The following is a 14121-nucleotide window of genomic DNA, read 5'->3' on the forward strand; positions in this document are numbered from 1 at the left end:
TCCACGACAGACGACTTCACATCGCCATGTACCTTTGCCAAGTCTTGTCTGATGCCATCCCGTTATCATACCGCTGTGGACCTCATAAGATATCGAACGACGGGGGAGGGAGCATTGCGGAACAAGCGATGGATGCGACTAAAACCACAACCCAGGTACTCTGCGGTATCCATCGTGATTAGTGACAGACTATGATGCCCAGTCGAGCGAGTTCGAGGGTATAAACAAAATAGCGATAAGTCCACATGCCACCACAATCACCCACACGCCCCACTAGGTCACCGATCAGTGCTTTCCACGAGCTCCAACATGCTGCGAACTATGTACCCAGCATCACCACCTCTTCTCGCCTCGCGCTACATTCCGGTCCAAAGTTGACTAGACCTGCTTCTCGCCTCGAGGCGCCGCTCGAACATAAGCATCCGGCTTAGCCAGCCCCTTCTTTCGAAGAATGTACGTGTTCCAAGCGTAGCTCATCTGCGCTGTTACACTCACAGGTGGACGCTGATCACCAAACTTGTAAAGCTGAGGCTTGGAGAGACCCTCTCGACGCAATATGTACGTCTTGAACCACCAAGGCAAGTTTTTGCCAGCCTGGTATTTCATGTGAGTGCGCGTAGGGACACCGAAAATGTAGTCGAGCTCTTCAAGTGTCCGCTGCTTGGTTTCGGGTAGCCAGAGGAAGCTGAAAACATGTTAGTTCTCTGACTCTCTTAGTAGGATCGAGAGTGACTTACATCATAATTAGGGCGACGACATTGAGACCAGCGTAGAAGCCGAATACTCCCTGAGGTCTCATGACCTTGAGCATGCGAGGGAGTGTGAGCGACAGCACTGCCTAAGCGTCGGTGTATCGAATCAGTACATGTCGCACCATAGAATTCATCAGTTCGACTTGACTTACCGCCCAGAAGTTGTTCGTGGCTACAGCCCATGACATACCCACTTCTCGGTGTGAAAGCGGAAATACCTCAGCCGAGTACGTGAAAGGCACCGGTCCCATTCCGGGAGAGTAAAAGGCGCCGAATAGATACACAAAAAAGGCGATCAAGCCTAGGTGTGCATCGCTGTCCTTGGGAATGTAGTAACACATACCCGCTACAAGGAGTGTCCAGAACATATTGGGAAACGTGGAAAGGAGCAGGCCGCGGCGACCGAAAGTATCGATTGTCCAGACTGCCGGCCAAGCGAAGGTGAAGTTCACAAGACCAAATCCAAAGGACGCAATGAGCGCTTCCTTGTTTGTGGCTCCTCCCTCTGCGAAGATAGTCGAACTGTAGAATGCGATGATGTTGATGCCGCACATCTACTCTCGTTAGCCTCATTCATAGTGAGAGACTTCTCACTATCTCACCTGTTGTCCGATCATCACGATACCAGAAGCTTGCGTTGCGCGACGAACCCGCGGAATTGTGAACAGCTCAACAAAGCGCGTGAAGAAGTTTGACTTGGGGTTGATTCCAGCTTCGCGAATCAGAACCTCTTCCTGCTCGAGAAGGCAATGGGTGTAGTAGAGGTCGCGCGCTGCTTGAAGAGGGGTGTTGCGTAGGCGAAGAAACGACCGGTAGGCTTTGGCGTACTTTCGCTTCTTCATGAGCCATCTTGGACTTTCAGGAACGAACCAGATGCCAATGACTAGAGGAACGGCAGGAATGAATGCTGATCCGAATTGTAGGCGCCAGGAAATTGATCCAGTGTTCTGTCTGTTGTCAGTGGTCGCTAACTACGAGCATGTTCACGGACTCACCATGACAGCCAGATTAGCGACCGTTCCCAGGAAGATACCGAATGCCGTCCTTACGAAGTCAGTATATGTCTCATACATATTTCGCACAGGCATATCTCACCAGATCTGCCAGGACATGACAAGTCCGCCACGCACACTAGCTGGAACATTCTCTGCGGAGAAGACAGGCACCGTGACTTCCTTGAGTCCCATACCAACACCCAGAAGCACACGGCAAACGGCAAGCTCGCCCCATGTCTGGCTCAGACCCATACCAAAGGGCGCCAAGAGTGAGAATACGGCAGCGATGAAGATGGTACCACGACGACCGCAGAGCTCATTCACAGGGTCTAGAGCCATTAGCGAGAAATGAAATGTGAGATGATAGGAGTTTCAAAGCCAACTCACCAGAGATCCAAGCACAGAATACTGTAAAGGTGAAAATGAGAAGTTAGCATACTTCTCACACAACTGCTCATTATCGCTGACTCACCAGCAATGGCAATATAAGGACAAGCATTGATAAACCCAATAATCCACCCATTCTTCTCACACGTCCCCGCCGCCTCACACACCGGGCCAGAATCCGGAATACCAAGGGCCTGGCCAAAAGTCAGATTAGCCCCATTGGAGCCCGTTTGGTCCCAGCCCTGGATCGCTGCTGCGACGGAGTTGAGAATGATGGTAAAGTAGAGTGTACGAGGGAGTTTGAAACGATGGGTGATTTCTTCGCGGATGGCGGTGCGGTCGTTTTCATCGAGTTCTTCGAGGTCTTCGAAGAGTCCGGGCGACTGGGCGAGGAGGGCGCCTTTGACGAGGAGGGGCTCAACGTCAGTTAATTGGTGTTCTGTGGCGAAGTCGTGGACGTTGGCTAGGAGCTGCTCTCGCGGGATGTCGACGAGCGGGTTGCGGATTCTGGACTTGTTAGTATGAGGGTGTTTAGAGCATACCATCTGAGAAGTTGGAGAATAAAGCTCGCTAGTATCTGTTGGGTTTGACCAGGTGGAGGATTACTTACTCGCCTTCAAGATTGGCTGTTAGACGAGCGACACTCTCTTTGCGCTTCTTTTCATCGTCGAAGATGGACGCCTTGCGCTCGTGTTGCTCATCTACGACTACTGGACTGGAAGAAACACTGTTAGTAAGGTTTGGGCCTCATATCATGGCCATATTCAGCTTGCGACAAATTGCTTACTCAATTTTAGTCTCCTTCTCGGGTTCTGCCATGGCCAAAATGGAGTCAGACGCGCGCACTAGAGCTTATGTATTCGTCGCGTTCAAGCTCAGGTGAGAATAGCTTCAGGAAACCTTCCAGCAAAGACGCGAGAACAAGAAGAGAACGCACAAGAGACCTTCAGCATACGGGACCAAGCGAACAGGCATGCTTATATGTCCGTGTCATCAAGGCTTACTGCTTCATTGCCAAATGCTGCGGTTTCCCCCGTCTTGGGACAATGCCAATACCGGTCCTCACACATGCAACCATTGCCATCCATCAGCAAAAAACGCTCAAACACGATCACGCGGTGCAATGCAATCAGCCAGTAGCGTCATGAAGCGATAGGCCAGGGTAAGTAATCACCGCATACCAGCTGGGAGTTGGCCAACGTTTGTGGCTGCAAAATGGTAAGGCGGAGCACTTGGTCATTCTTGGGTAGTGGGCTTGGCCCGGCTTTGACTGTTGTTTGCATGTCTTGAATTTCCTTGATGCGGTGAAGCAAGGGCCAGGAGGGGTTAAGACTGATGCCGATGTTACAAGCCGTGAGACCATCCGGATAATATAAACCCAAGGCTCTAGATACGCGGCTTCGGCGCTTCTTCGATACCACGGAGTATCGTGCGCTCACAACCGACAGAGTAACGGCAGAAGCAACAGAACAGGCACAGTTATTGTGTCCCGTCCACAAACCCGCCAGGCAGCCATGTACACTACATGCGCCTTGGTATCTCCCCAATCATTCCATCTTGGTATCCTGAGGCCAAGCCACGAACCACGCGCACTACTCAGCTGGAGCGAACGAGGATCTGACATGACGGCATGGTGCAATGCAACACAAGACTCGTCGCCATATCTGCATGCATACATACATGCACAAAGATGCATTGCAAGTCCAGGGAAATCCCGAGGGATTGGAATTAATATACCAGCCCACCCAGCAAATGCTCTGACCAGTGCTGCGGTCACTTGTGTCGCCGGTACCATACTCCAAGATTACAATGAGTACTTCACTTGCTGTGAAAACCAGCAAGACATTGGCGCTACAAGGGTTTCCCTTGCTGTTCTCAATCAAGAAAGGCGAAGCCGTCCTGCCCCGAGTTTTACCCAAGGCTTTGCGTGATCAAGACGAGACAAAGGCAACGGTTGTTTTCCCCGCATTTTCGCTTGGCCTTGCTTGTGCGCCAACCGTTTTCTCGTACATGTGCTTTCTTGTGATTTCTTGGATCTGCAGCATGTGTGCTAGCAAGATAGCGTAGATCGAGACCTGCGCGATGCACGTCTGCGGTGGGATTGAGTCTTGATGGTGGTGGTGGTGGTGATGGCTGCCTCAATCTCTTCGCTTTGGCACCTGCACAAGGCGCACCTGGCTCGCTCTGTGTAGATTTGCATGTGACGTTTTCTCAGCGCGATCACGATGGTCGGGTATTTTCGCATGGGATCCACGGATACCGGTCAACGCGTTCTTCTTGACCATTGCCGAACGCAGTATGTCGAGGAGAAGGCTAACATGTGTCGCAATCCTACCATCGTCACACGTCTGGCGAAAGAAGAGGAGTAATGCCACGCCCAGATAGATAGGGATCTGAGGAACTTCAAGAATCAGTATCTTCAACATGCCTTTCTAACCGCCCGGGATACAGCTACATCTGCTACCTCTCGATATCGGACCGAGCTCTGAACTAGCCAACTCAGCTGAGTTATTACAGCACTGGATTTCCAAGACTTCGTAGAATTTGTCTCTGAACATCCATGATTTACTTGCTGGAAAACGGCGCCGAAAGACGAACTTTCAACTCGCGGCCGAAGGTAAATCTCCAGAACCACCCACTCCTGCCTGCGTCGGCTGTCCGTTCACCGGGGGAGTATCTGAGGCTTTTTCTACCTCTTCGCGTGCTGGCGACGTTTCTGAAACCCGCAGGGCCTCGGAATTATGATAATCATGTAAGAATGTCTTCGCCCGGTTAGTTTGATCCAGCGTTTCCTCATAACATTCTGTTGTAGGGTCGACGCTTCCCAACCTATCCTCGAAGTCCCGCGTAAAGCTATCTTTTAGGGTTTCGATCCTCTTCACCTTCCTCTTGTGCTCAGGCGTCGTCTAGACCCCAGATCCGTATCCTGATTCCTTCTGCTTCCCTCTATCTGTGCTGTCACTCGTATCCGCGCTCCCTGCAAACGCAGTCTGAATCGGAGGTCTAGGTTTGGCGGCGATGTCGAGTTCGGCAAACTTCGGTCGTACTTGGAAGATGTTCACGCGGGCGGCGTTGAAGACCTGTTCGGAAGGCGGAATGGTGACTGCGAGGTTCGTGTTTTCGGTGAGACGTGTGATGAAGAACATGAAGCGGCCGGTTTTGATTTGCATTTCTGCAAAATTTGCGCTACCGGCGGGAATGTTTGTGTGTTTCCTATACAGAGTGGAGTGTCAGCCAGGTCTTGACAGGTTGGTTGGGCAAGGAGTAGATACGTACGCCATGCTCTGTTTATGCGTCTTCAGGATGCTTGAGATGCGCTCGAACCGATCCGTGAAGGGGTTCGCTTCTTCAGTCTGCCTTGTGACATGTGCCACTGTGAGACAGGTTGTACGCTCATACAGAATGAGTTCTCTAGCATCAATAACGTCGGCCAGTTGTTCCAGCAGTGCCTCAATCGTTCCCGCATTCGGTATCAAGTAGTAGATGATCTTTGTCCAGGCCTTGTACAGGCTTTGGTCCCAGATGCTTGTTGCGAAGAACTCGACTGTATCTTTGAATCCCTCGCTAGCCTCTCGGATGTACTCGGCGCGCTCGTCGAACATGGCTTGGCGGAGGCGGGCTTGTACAAGATCCATCTTGTGTATAAGACAGAAGACTTTGGCGTTGGGACTGCACTCGTGGAGGGCGCGAATGATATTGGAGTAGGAGACTACGTCGGCTGCGAACTCGCGCGATTCGATGTCGAAGACGAAGATGAGGACGGCGACGGAGCCAAAGACGTGGTTCCTAGATTGGTTGAGGTAGTTCTCGACGAAGCCATCCTGACTGCGAAAGATTAATTCGTGTTATCGTGTGGTCTGATAGCTGATGGGCTCACCCTCCACAGTCCCAGAGATTGAGCATGAGGTTTCCCATGAACTTGATATTGCTGTGCTCAACATCGATTGTCGCACCCAGTCTCCGGACATCTTTGGCGACGTAGTTGCTGAACACGATGCTTCTCATCGATGACTTGCCGGCGCCACTCTTGCCCATGAGCAGCACCTTGCGCTGCTTCTGCCGTTTGATCGAGTTCATGGTGATAGTGTTCCGACAGTGGAGAGAAGCTACGTGCGAGTCGCGATAACGTGCGCTGCGCGAAGACCGCCGAGCGGCAAAGATAAGCTTGGTAGCGAACGCAGAGAGGTAAGCTTCTAGTAATATGGAGCCGTCGCGCGGGACTTGGTGATGGGATGACGTACCGTAAACAGCACGCCTGGGCGAGCTTTGGCGTCCCAGCGCGGTTTTGGGTCTCTTCTTGGCAGGTGAGTGGGGCACTTCCGCACTCCGCATTCCTCCTACTGGGAAACGCGATGGCCATCCTTGTCATCAACAGTCTCGTCAAAGCGGCGCGCATCATGGTATTTCTTGTATTATCTTCATGGTGTTCTAGTCAGATCAAAATGCCCGACTGTGAAGATTAGTCAAGGCGCCAGCTCCTGTTCAAAAGGCTCTGGTACGTGGCTACATATTCGAAGATTCCAAAAGTCATGGTAAGGAATTATTACAACACATGAAATGAATCTCAAGCCGCCAGCGCTTCAAAATAGAATGAAACGTAAACGTGGCTGGTGTGACAAAGCAGAACGTATAAACAAGAAGCTGTCCACCAAATGCGACCGTCAAGATCGTGTATCATAAATCCCATCCACTTGGCCATAATTAGAAGGTACTGGGGCGGCTGGGATAAGGGTTCCTTGTGGGTATCGGATACGTGCTTTCGCTGCACGATGTCTGTATGTGAAGGAAGCGAAGGAAGGGCGGAACAAAAGAAGAAAGGGGTATCTTAGAAAACAGTGCCGTCCGAGAGGATCATGATTGGCGGTTCTTTAGTGTTGGGCCGCGACACTTCAGCAATCTCTCGACCTCCCTAGTATTGTGGGTCAGCTACATCCCAGAACATGGGAATCATGTCAAACTTACCTTCCAGCTACCAGCTTCAAGCATTTGGGCCAGATTGAGCTTGTCAGAGCCGCTCAAGCCCAACAGCTGATTTACGTCGACTAGGAGATCGTCGAGTAGCCCGACAGTGACTGCGCGCCATTCCACGATCACGTCATCGTCGGCGGTAAACATCGGCACAACCTCCATGCTCGGCTGCCCTGTCACCTGTGCGTTGCGTTGGTACTGTGCGAGACCGCGCTTCTGGTCCTCGGGCTTCAGTGTTAGGAGGCCGACGTCGATGAAAAGTCCACCGTTTCGGTATTCTGGCAACCCGGTCAGAAGCTCAGCGCCAGGGAAGTGGACGTGGAGTAGCCTCGTCATTGGAACCATTAGCGAGTAGGTCATCCACTGGGTCAGCTTGTGGAAAGGGACAATGTTCTCCCACGGGTGAGTAGGATGCGATGGCATGACGGAGCACGGCCAGGCGTCGCCCATGGGTACACCGTCGATTTGGGTCCTCGTTGCAGGCCAGATGGGGGTCAAACTGTCCATGAGAGTATTCCAGAGGGTGGGGAGGGGTATGATGGGGACTGATGATGCTTGTGTGGTGGGGTGCGAGAGGAGGTAGTCTGAGAGTGTTAGCCAACATCATGACATGTAGATGGTGTGCGTACCGAGCATGTTTCCTGGCCGCGCCTCGAGACCAAAGACTTCTTGATTTTGCAAGGCTTCTGCTAAGCGGAGCAACAGACTGGTGCGACCCTCGAGACCGTCTATTGGGTTTGTGGCGTTGACTTGCAGGCCACGCGCCACTGTTGCAACGTCGAGCTTCTTCAACCCCGCGCTGTCGACCTGGAAGGGTTCTCTTGGATCGCTGCTGAATGCGCCGGACTTGAACATCTCCAGACTGGCTACGGCAAGACCCTCGCTGCGGCGGTAGATCTTGCCCGACTCCTTGCTCTTGTACTGCCATTTGGTGCCTGCACCTGCATCGAGGAGGACGGAGACGAGGAAGAGATCAATGAGGCGGCGGGTGCGCTCTTGGTTGTCTACGGTTGATGGCCACGACGCCATGAGCTGATCGATTCGTGGGCGGCCACCGACATCGAAGTGCTGCCAGCGGCCGTGGGGCGGGATGGAGGCGTAGTCGGGCGCATAGTCGCGCTGCAGGCAAGGTTAGAGGGAGGCGGCCCAACATGGCATCCTTGCGCTCGCAAAATGAGGCTTACCTTGATTATCGATACAACAAAGCGGGCGACATCGCCAAACTTGCTCATGTCCACAGTGAAGTGCTTGAGCTGGTTCTTTTTGGCCTTTTCAAGCACCAGCTTGGAGCGCTCGCGGACAGCGTAGATGCTGCGCAGATAGCCGGCCGGGTCGAGGGTTGGATCCGGGGCCTTTGGCAGAGGGATGTCTGGGAAGCTTGTAGGCCGAGAGCCGTTTGGGGTGGGTCCAGGAGAGCGCAGGGAGCCATTGGAGCTGTTCGGCTGGCTGCCGTTGGGAGAAACCTGGGGCTTGGAGCCCTTGCGATTGAAGAGACGCATCGGAGGCAGCGGCGACGGAGGGCGCGAGGTGCTGGCGGAAGGAGCGTTTCTGGCGAGGTTTGCTGGGGAGTAGGAAGGCACGTCGAAGCTGGGCGAGGATGCTCGAGAGCGATGGTTCTGTCCAAGGCCCGCGCTTACTGGCAGTGCGGAACCGTTGCCGGGAGATCCCTGGACAAACAATCCGGAAGCGACTGCGCTGGTGGAGCTTAGTATGCAAGGGAGTCGACACGTGCGCTGGTAGCAAAACCTTGTGTAGAGACTACTACCCGGGCAGTCATGAATTGCAAATCAGGCGGGTCCCAGTCCAGGCCAGAGATGAGTTGCGAGTTGGGGGAGCTGAGCCAGACAGACGCGTCGCTTGCAGTTGTATAGTACCCTCGTGTGCACCCTGGCCAGCATAGTCGCGCCGACCGACTGCCCCCTGGCTCTTCCGCGTCAATGGACGGCACGATAGACGACGCTAGCAATAATCATCCCTCCCTCGAGCGTCCTGTTCCTGAGTCTCTCGTGTAAACTCGCTCGGCCGCCCGCTTCTCCATGCGTATCGGAGTCCGCTCCACACCGCAGGGTCCCGACTGCTCGTTCTCGTCGCGTCTACACGGAGTAGCTGCGACCGCGATTTCGCCCTTTGTTCCTCTCCAGGCATAGTTGGTGCCTTGTACCTGAGCCGTTCGCTCCAACCGCGAGCCTGGCGGCACGCACCACATCCCCCTTGTGGTTAGCCACAAGATACCTCTACCTGGTACCGGTCTTGACCCTGTTCAGGCTAGGCAGCGAACCGCTTGCATATATCAAATGCAACCTCATTACCACTTGTGCTGTCTCCCATCGGCCAACTGCTTCATTTCTGCACGATCAGCATCACTATGGATACGCTCCCAAACCTAGATTCGCGCAGATTCTCCTGGCATAAGATTCTTTACGAGCAGTGCGCGCACTTGAGTCATCTGGCCCTCGCTTCCTTCGGGGAGGGGCGGGTGGTCAAGTCTGATACCGTGGGCGCGGGTTCGCGGCTCGGCAAATCCGCCATGTTGCCTGTGCCTGAGCGCCGAGTGTCGACTGTCTCCCGTCCAGGCACGAGCTGGCTGTTATGATCAGCCTAATAAGACGCCCTGCGTGCACAGTCCGACAGAACCTTCTCGAGACCATACATTCTTCTGCACAACTGCCGAAAACATCTGACATCCTTTGGAACCAACACCACTAAGGCCTCGCGGCTTCGGTTACCGTGCCGTCTACGAGTAATGAATGACTAGATCCCTTCGGCCCGAGTCAATGTGAGACCACGGAGCCAAATCGTCCTGATGTGAGGCCATTGGGGAAGAAAGCTTTGCAAAGCTTTGCTCAGGGGTCGCACAGTCGGGACAGTCCGCCCGCGCCAGGACGTGCTACTGCCACCATCTCCGCGGTCGCGGTTCGACAGAGCCCACTGACCGCATCATAACTTGCCAATTGTGGACCCGGATACGCACACTGCATTTGTGCCTGTTGCCCGACTCCGCAGTAAGAATCCTTTGCCGGTTGTTTGCCTTGCTGTTTACCCAGCAATCGATACTGAGCCAGTCGGCTCGGAGGAACTGCTCGCACCAATGCATTGGCAGGGTACTCGGTATCGTTACAGGCATGCGGTCCAAGAAGGCAGGGAGGTCCGCATCCGAGCCATAGGAGTCCGTGCCCGCGGGAGCTGCGAAGATGGGGCTCCATAGCACTCTATCTGCGACATCTATGTCGGCTCTTCCTGCCATTGCAACGGCGAAGATCTTTCTTGCTTCTGTGACAGAGGCGTCGCTTGCCATATTTGCACTATTCCAACATATCGTGTTTGCAAAAATCGACGCTTTATCCTTACCAGGGAGCTAGCTGCGAACACCCAGCCGAACATGTTCAGGAAATCAAAGCAGCCCAAAAAGTATCGTGGCTACTTAGACCCTGCATATATCACGTGATGTGGCTGTGCTTTGTGGCGCGTAGCGAGCAAGTGCGACCGACCATCGTGAAGCGGTCAATACACGTAATGCCGATGCTCAACACCCGACCCGCCATTATGATACCATTTCCTTTACACACTCATTGAAACCTTTCACTCAGCAGAACAAATACCATGGATGACCTAGCCGGCCTCGACTGGTCGCAGCCCGCCAAAAAGCCCGCCAACACCCCCGCGGCCTTCCCACCTTTCCGCCAGAGCCCCACGCCTCAGCTCTCTGGTCGATCCACACCCCTCTCTACGCTTTCTACGCAACAGTCCGGCTCAGGAGCTGGCTCCGGCGGCGCGCAGCAGTTCAAGCTGCCCTCAAAACCAGCGACCCCCGCAAACGATAGCTTCGCTGGTCTCGTGTCCTCCAACAAGTCCAAAGCACCGACCAACAATTTGTCGCTACAAGAACGACAGAAGCAGATACAAGAGGAGAAGGCAAGACAAGAGGCGGAGAAGAGGAAGCAATGGGATACGACCTTCGGAGCTGCTGAGTCGACGCATTGGGACACGTTGGGAAATGGGAAGAGCACGCCAGAACCTGCGGCATTCGGCGCACCGCGTCCTTCGAACAATCCGTTCACCAACCAAGGCCTATCCAAGACTATCAACAAGCCCTTCGCAGGCTTGGACACCTCTTCGAGACGACCTGAAGTGTCTTCACCCAGCGAGGCTGATCTTCTAGCAGCGTTCAATTCGGCAGCTCCCGTAGACCGCTCAAGCCACTTTCCCGTCCCCACTCACAGCAGTGGCAGGAGCACACCTGCTTACAGTGCCAATGTCTCCCGAGGCAATACACCACTACCGCAGCCCTCCTCCAGCAGCAACGCGCTTCTCGACGACGATGACGATATGTTTGGTCTCAAGCAGATGGCGCAAAAGTCCGCGTCGCCTGCTCCACCACCAACGACTAGCGATGCCGACGACGATATACTAGGCTTGCTAGGAAAGCCAGTCTCCGAATTCCAGCACAAGGAAGAGCCTCGGACAGCACCCGCGGAGGAATCTCGACAACAACCTTCTCCAGGCCCTCAGAACGCGCATGACAAAGCTGTTGCTGAACTTGTGGACATGGGCTTTCCAGCTGAGAGGTCGGCAATTGCTCTTGCGACCACTGATTCTGGGCTCGACGTGCAGGCTGCTGTGGGATGGCTGTTAAACCAGGCGCATGCCGAGGCGAAACAGAAAACGCATTCTCAGAGCCAGGACAGATCACGTCGAGAGCCTGATGAGTCCGACGAGCGCCCAAGGCGGGGTAACAGCAGGTCCAATGGTCGGGAGTCGTCAAGAGAACCACGGGCTAGCGGCTCTAGACCCGCGTGGATGCAAGAAGATGAAGTGCGAAGCCGTTCAGGACAACGTAGGCAAGAAGGTCAAGAAAAGGACGTTACGCAAATGGCTTCAGAGATTGGCAACAACCTGTTCAAATCGGCGAATTCTCTCTGGAAGACGGGGCGCAAGCAAGTACAAAAGGCTATGGCCGATTTCCAACAGGAGGGTGATCCAAACATGCCAAAGTGGATGAGAGACGCTCAGGCTGCGGAAGCTGCTCCTCGCTCAAGTCGACAGCAAAAGGCCGAGGCGTCGGCTACAGACGAAGCCATGATGCTGGAAGCTGGTGGGCGTCCCACGAAGCCATCCCGGACGAGCGACATGCGCCACCAAGCCGAACCGCTACCTGTACGACAGAAGAAAGAGCAAGAAACTGGACGGAACGGTTACCCAGATCGCATGTCGTCTCAGTCGCCATCACAGCGACCGCAATCACTAAGTCTGGATAAGAGACCAGCGACGCGATTGACCCGCCAAGAAGTTGAGGAGCAGAGCTCTCAAGCATATATCAGCCCTGCTCGCCGGAAGAAGACCACACCGCAGCCACAGCCGCAGCCTGAAGTAGATCTCTTCTCTCCAGACCCCACACCGCCAAAGCAGTCTTCGCGCCAACCAACGCCTGCTCAATCCAAGAATCCATTCCTCCAGGCAACATCATCACAGAAAGCTCGAAGTCCTGCTCCGACGCCAACGCCACCCAGACCAAAAGCACCGCCCCGGCAAATACCTCCAGTGTCATCCTCCGCTCTCAGCTCATCTTCAGCCGACCGGCAAAGAGGTTCCGAAGCATTCAAACGTGGGGACTACTCTGCTGCACACACTGCATACACTTCTGCATTGAGTCCTCTTCCAAGTACCCACCCAGTCACAATAATTGTACTCTGTAATCGTGCCGTTACGAACATCAAAGTTGGTGATCCGAAGGCAGCAATTGCTGATGCCGACTCAGCTTTGGCGATAATTGGCGTGTCAAGAGGAGAAGGCGAGAAGATCGCTACGGGTGGAATGGAAGGCGAAAAAGACATGAAGGAATTCTATGGCAAAGCTCTCATGCGAAAAGCCGAAGCATTGGAGAACATGGAGAAGTGGGCAGATGCATATGGCGTATGGAAAGAAGCTGTTCAAAATGGTGTAGGCGGTGCAATCGCCATCTCTGGTCGCAACCGCTGTGAGAAGGCCGCAAGTGGGGATAACAACGCCCCGGCAGCTACTAAACGCCCGCCTCCAGCCCGCAAGCCCGCTGCTCCTAGACCCTCTGCCATGTCAGACCTCGGTGGTGGACCCGCCAATGACTCCGAAGCCGTTAAACGCATGAAAGCCGCCAACGCCGCCGCTGAACGTGCAGACGATGAGAAATTCGCCCTTACCGACCAAGTTGATGCCAAACTCATTGCTTGGAAGGGTACCAAGTCAGATAACCTGCGTGCATTACTGGGTAGTTTAGATAAAGTGCTCTGGGAGGATGCAGGGTGGAAGAAGGTCAACATGGGCGATCTGGTCATGCCGAACAAGGTCAAGATCATCTACATGAAGGCTATTGCCAAGGTACATCCTGATAAGGTAAGTTATCTCTTCTTCCATGTCCAAAACACAATAGTTTGCTGACCTGACTTCGTTACAGTTATCTCAAACGGCCACCACAGAGCAGAAGATGATCAGTGCAGCTGTGTTCGCCACATTGAACGAGGCGTGGGATAAGTTCAAGACGGATAACAATCTATGATTTATCTATGTATCCCACAATGATGAATCTAGAGCATATCAACTTCAATCGTTTGAGATGAAGAATTAATCAGTGAAGAAGAGACATATTCGCTTTACCGGTCCCGACGTTCTTCCTTCATCACTCCACTCCGTCTGTGCCTTACGTGGCATTGCTTGCTTAACTACAAGGTTCAAGGAATAACCACATGGGCTGCTTTGATGTCCTTTGCTTCTACATAAGAGGGGGCTAGGTGCACATCACGTCGATGGAGCGGATTGTTCCGCTGTCTAAACAGCCCGACAATGCCATGCCATTCAAACGCTCTGAACTCTTCAAGATTACATCAACGTCGTTACTGCATTGTGGAACCAGCCGAATTATCGACTCAGACCTTTTACCACGCATATCAGTTTTGCATCTACGTACCGGATGTCTTTTGAGTTATCCGAAGTGTAGTCGATATGGGTGTTCAGTGGTCACGAAGGCAGCTGTGCCATGAGTGCGAGTC

At 53.6% G+C, this 14121-nt stretch overlaps 4 protein-coding genes across 4 annotated transcripts; 1 reads left to right on the forward strand and 3 right to left on the reverse strand.

Moving 5' to 3' along the window:
* Window positions 1-286: 286 nt before the first annotated feature.
* Window positions 287-3300, reverse strand: BKA58DRAFT_18994 (D-xylose-proton symporter). The gene is made up of 10 exons (XM_046165588.1): window positions 2922-3300; window positions 2745-2849; window positions 2220-2641; window positions 2135-2155; window positions 1848-2076; window positions 1748-1796; window positions 1355-1699; window positions 905-1306; window positions 738-838; window positions 287-685 (listed from the first exon to the last, which is right to left on the reverse strand). Exons 1-10 carry the CDS (start codon window positions 2951-2953, stop codon window positions 379-381), a joined length of 2013 nt encoding a protein of 670 aa, XP_046031288.1. The 5' UTR covers window positions 2954-3300; the 3' UTR covers window positions 287-378.
* A 1740-nt stretch (window positions 3301-5040) lies between these two features.
* On the reverse strand, window positions 5041-6211 carry BKA58DRAFT_407624 (ras-related GTP-binding protein-like protein A; the record flags this gene model as incomplete). The annotated part of the gene is made up of 3 exons (XM_046172037.1): window positions 5041-5347; window positions 5411-5959; window positions 6012-6211. The coding sequence occupies 3 exons, from the start codon at window positions 6209-6211 to the stop codon at window positions 5041-5043; spliced, it is 1056 nt and encodes a 351-aa protein (XP_046031289.1).
* Window positions 6212-6521: 310 nt separating this feature from the next.
* BKA58DRAFT_373261 (uncharacterized protein) lies at window positions 6522-8926 on the reverse strand. Its single transcript, XM_046169198.1, has 4 exons — window positions 8287-8926; window positions 7732-8221; window positions 7097-7686; window positions 6522-7043 (listed from the first exon to the last, which is right to left on the reverse strand). Exons 1-4 carry the CDS (start codon window positions 8599-8601, stop codon window positions 6960-6962), a joined length of 1479 nt encoding a protein of 492 aa, XP_046031290.1. The 5' UTR covers window positions 8602-8926; the 3' UTR covers window positions 6522-6959.
* Window positions 8927-10702: 1776 nt separating this feature from the next.
* Window positions 10703-13631, forward strand: BKA58DRAFT_434170 (uncharacterized protein; the record flags this gene model as incomplete). The annotated part of the gene is made up of 2 exons (XM_046173246.1): window positions 10703-13468; window positions 13530-13631. The coding sequence occupies 2 exons, from the start codon at window positions 10703-10705 to the stop codon at window positions 13629-13631; spliced, it is 2868 nt and encodes a 955-aa protein (XP_046031291.1).
* Window positions 13632-14121: the final 490 nt, after the last annotated feature.

The sequence above is a fragment of the Alternaria rosae genome, assembly GCF_020736505.1.
Source record: "Alternaria rosae strain MPI-PUGE-AT-0040 chromosome Unknown BKA58scaffold_1, whole genome shotgun sequence".
Taxonomy (NCBI): Eukaryota; Fungi; Ascomycota; class Dothideomycetes; order Pleosporales; family Pleosporaceae; genus Alternaria; species Alternaria rosae.

What these genes read in the sequence shown, in the direction of transcription:
- BKA58DRAFT_18994 (XM_046165588.1), bottom strand. Translation starts at nt 2,953, where the DNA reads ATGGCAGAACCCGAGAAGGAGACTAAAATTGA. An exon ending in GAGAAGGAGACTAAAATTGA is followed by an intron (nt 2,850 to 2,921) that starts GTAAGCAATTTG and finishes TGTTTCTTCCAG; the next exon opens with TCCAGTAGTCGTAGATGAGC. An exon ending in GTCATGTCCTGGCAGATCTG is followed by an intron (nt 1,797 to 1,847) that starts GTGAGATATGCC and finishes TGACTTCGTAAG; the next exon opens with GACGGCATTCGGTATCTTCC.
- BKA58DRAFT_373261 (XM_046169198.1), bottom strand. Translation starts at nt 8,601, where the DNA reads ATGCGTCTCTTCAATCGCAAGGGCTCCAAGCCCCAGGTTTCTCCCAAC. An exon ending in TTGTTGTATCGATAATCAAG is followed by an intron (nt 8,222 to 8,286) that starts GTAAGCCTCATT and finishes CCTTGCCTGCAG; the next exon opens with CGCGACTATGCGCCCGACTA. An exon ending in TTGAAGCTGGTAGCTGGAAG is followed by an intron (nt 7,044 to 7,096) that starts GTAAGTTTGACA and finishes CCACAATACTAG; the next exon opens with GGAGGTCGAGAGATTGCTGA.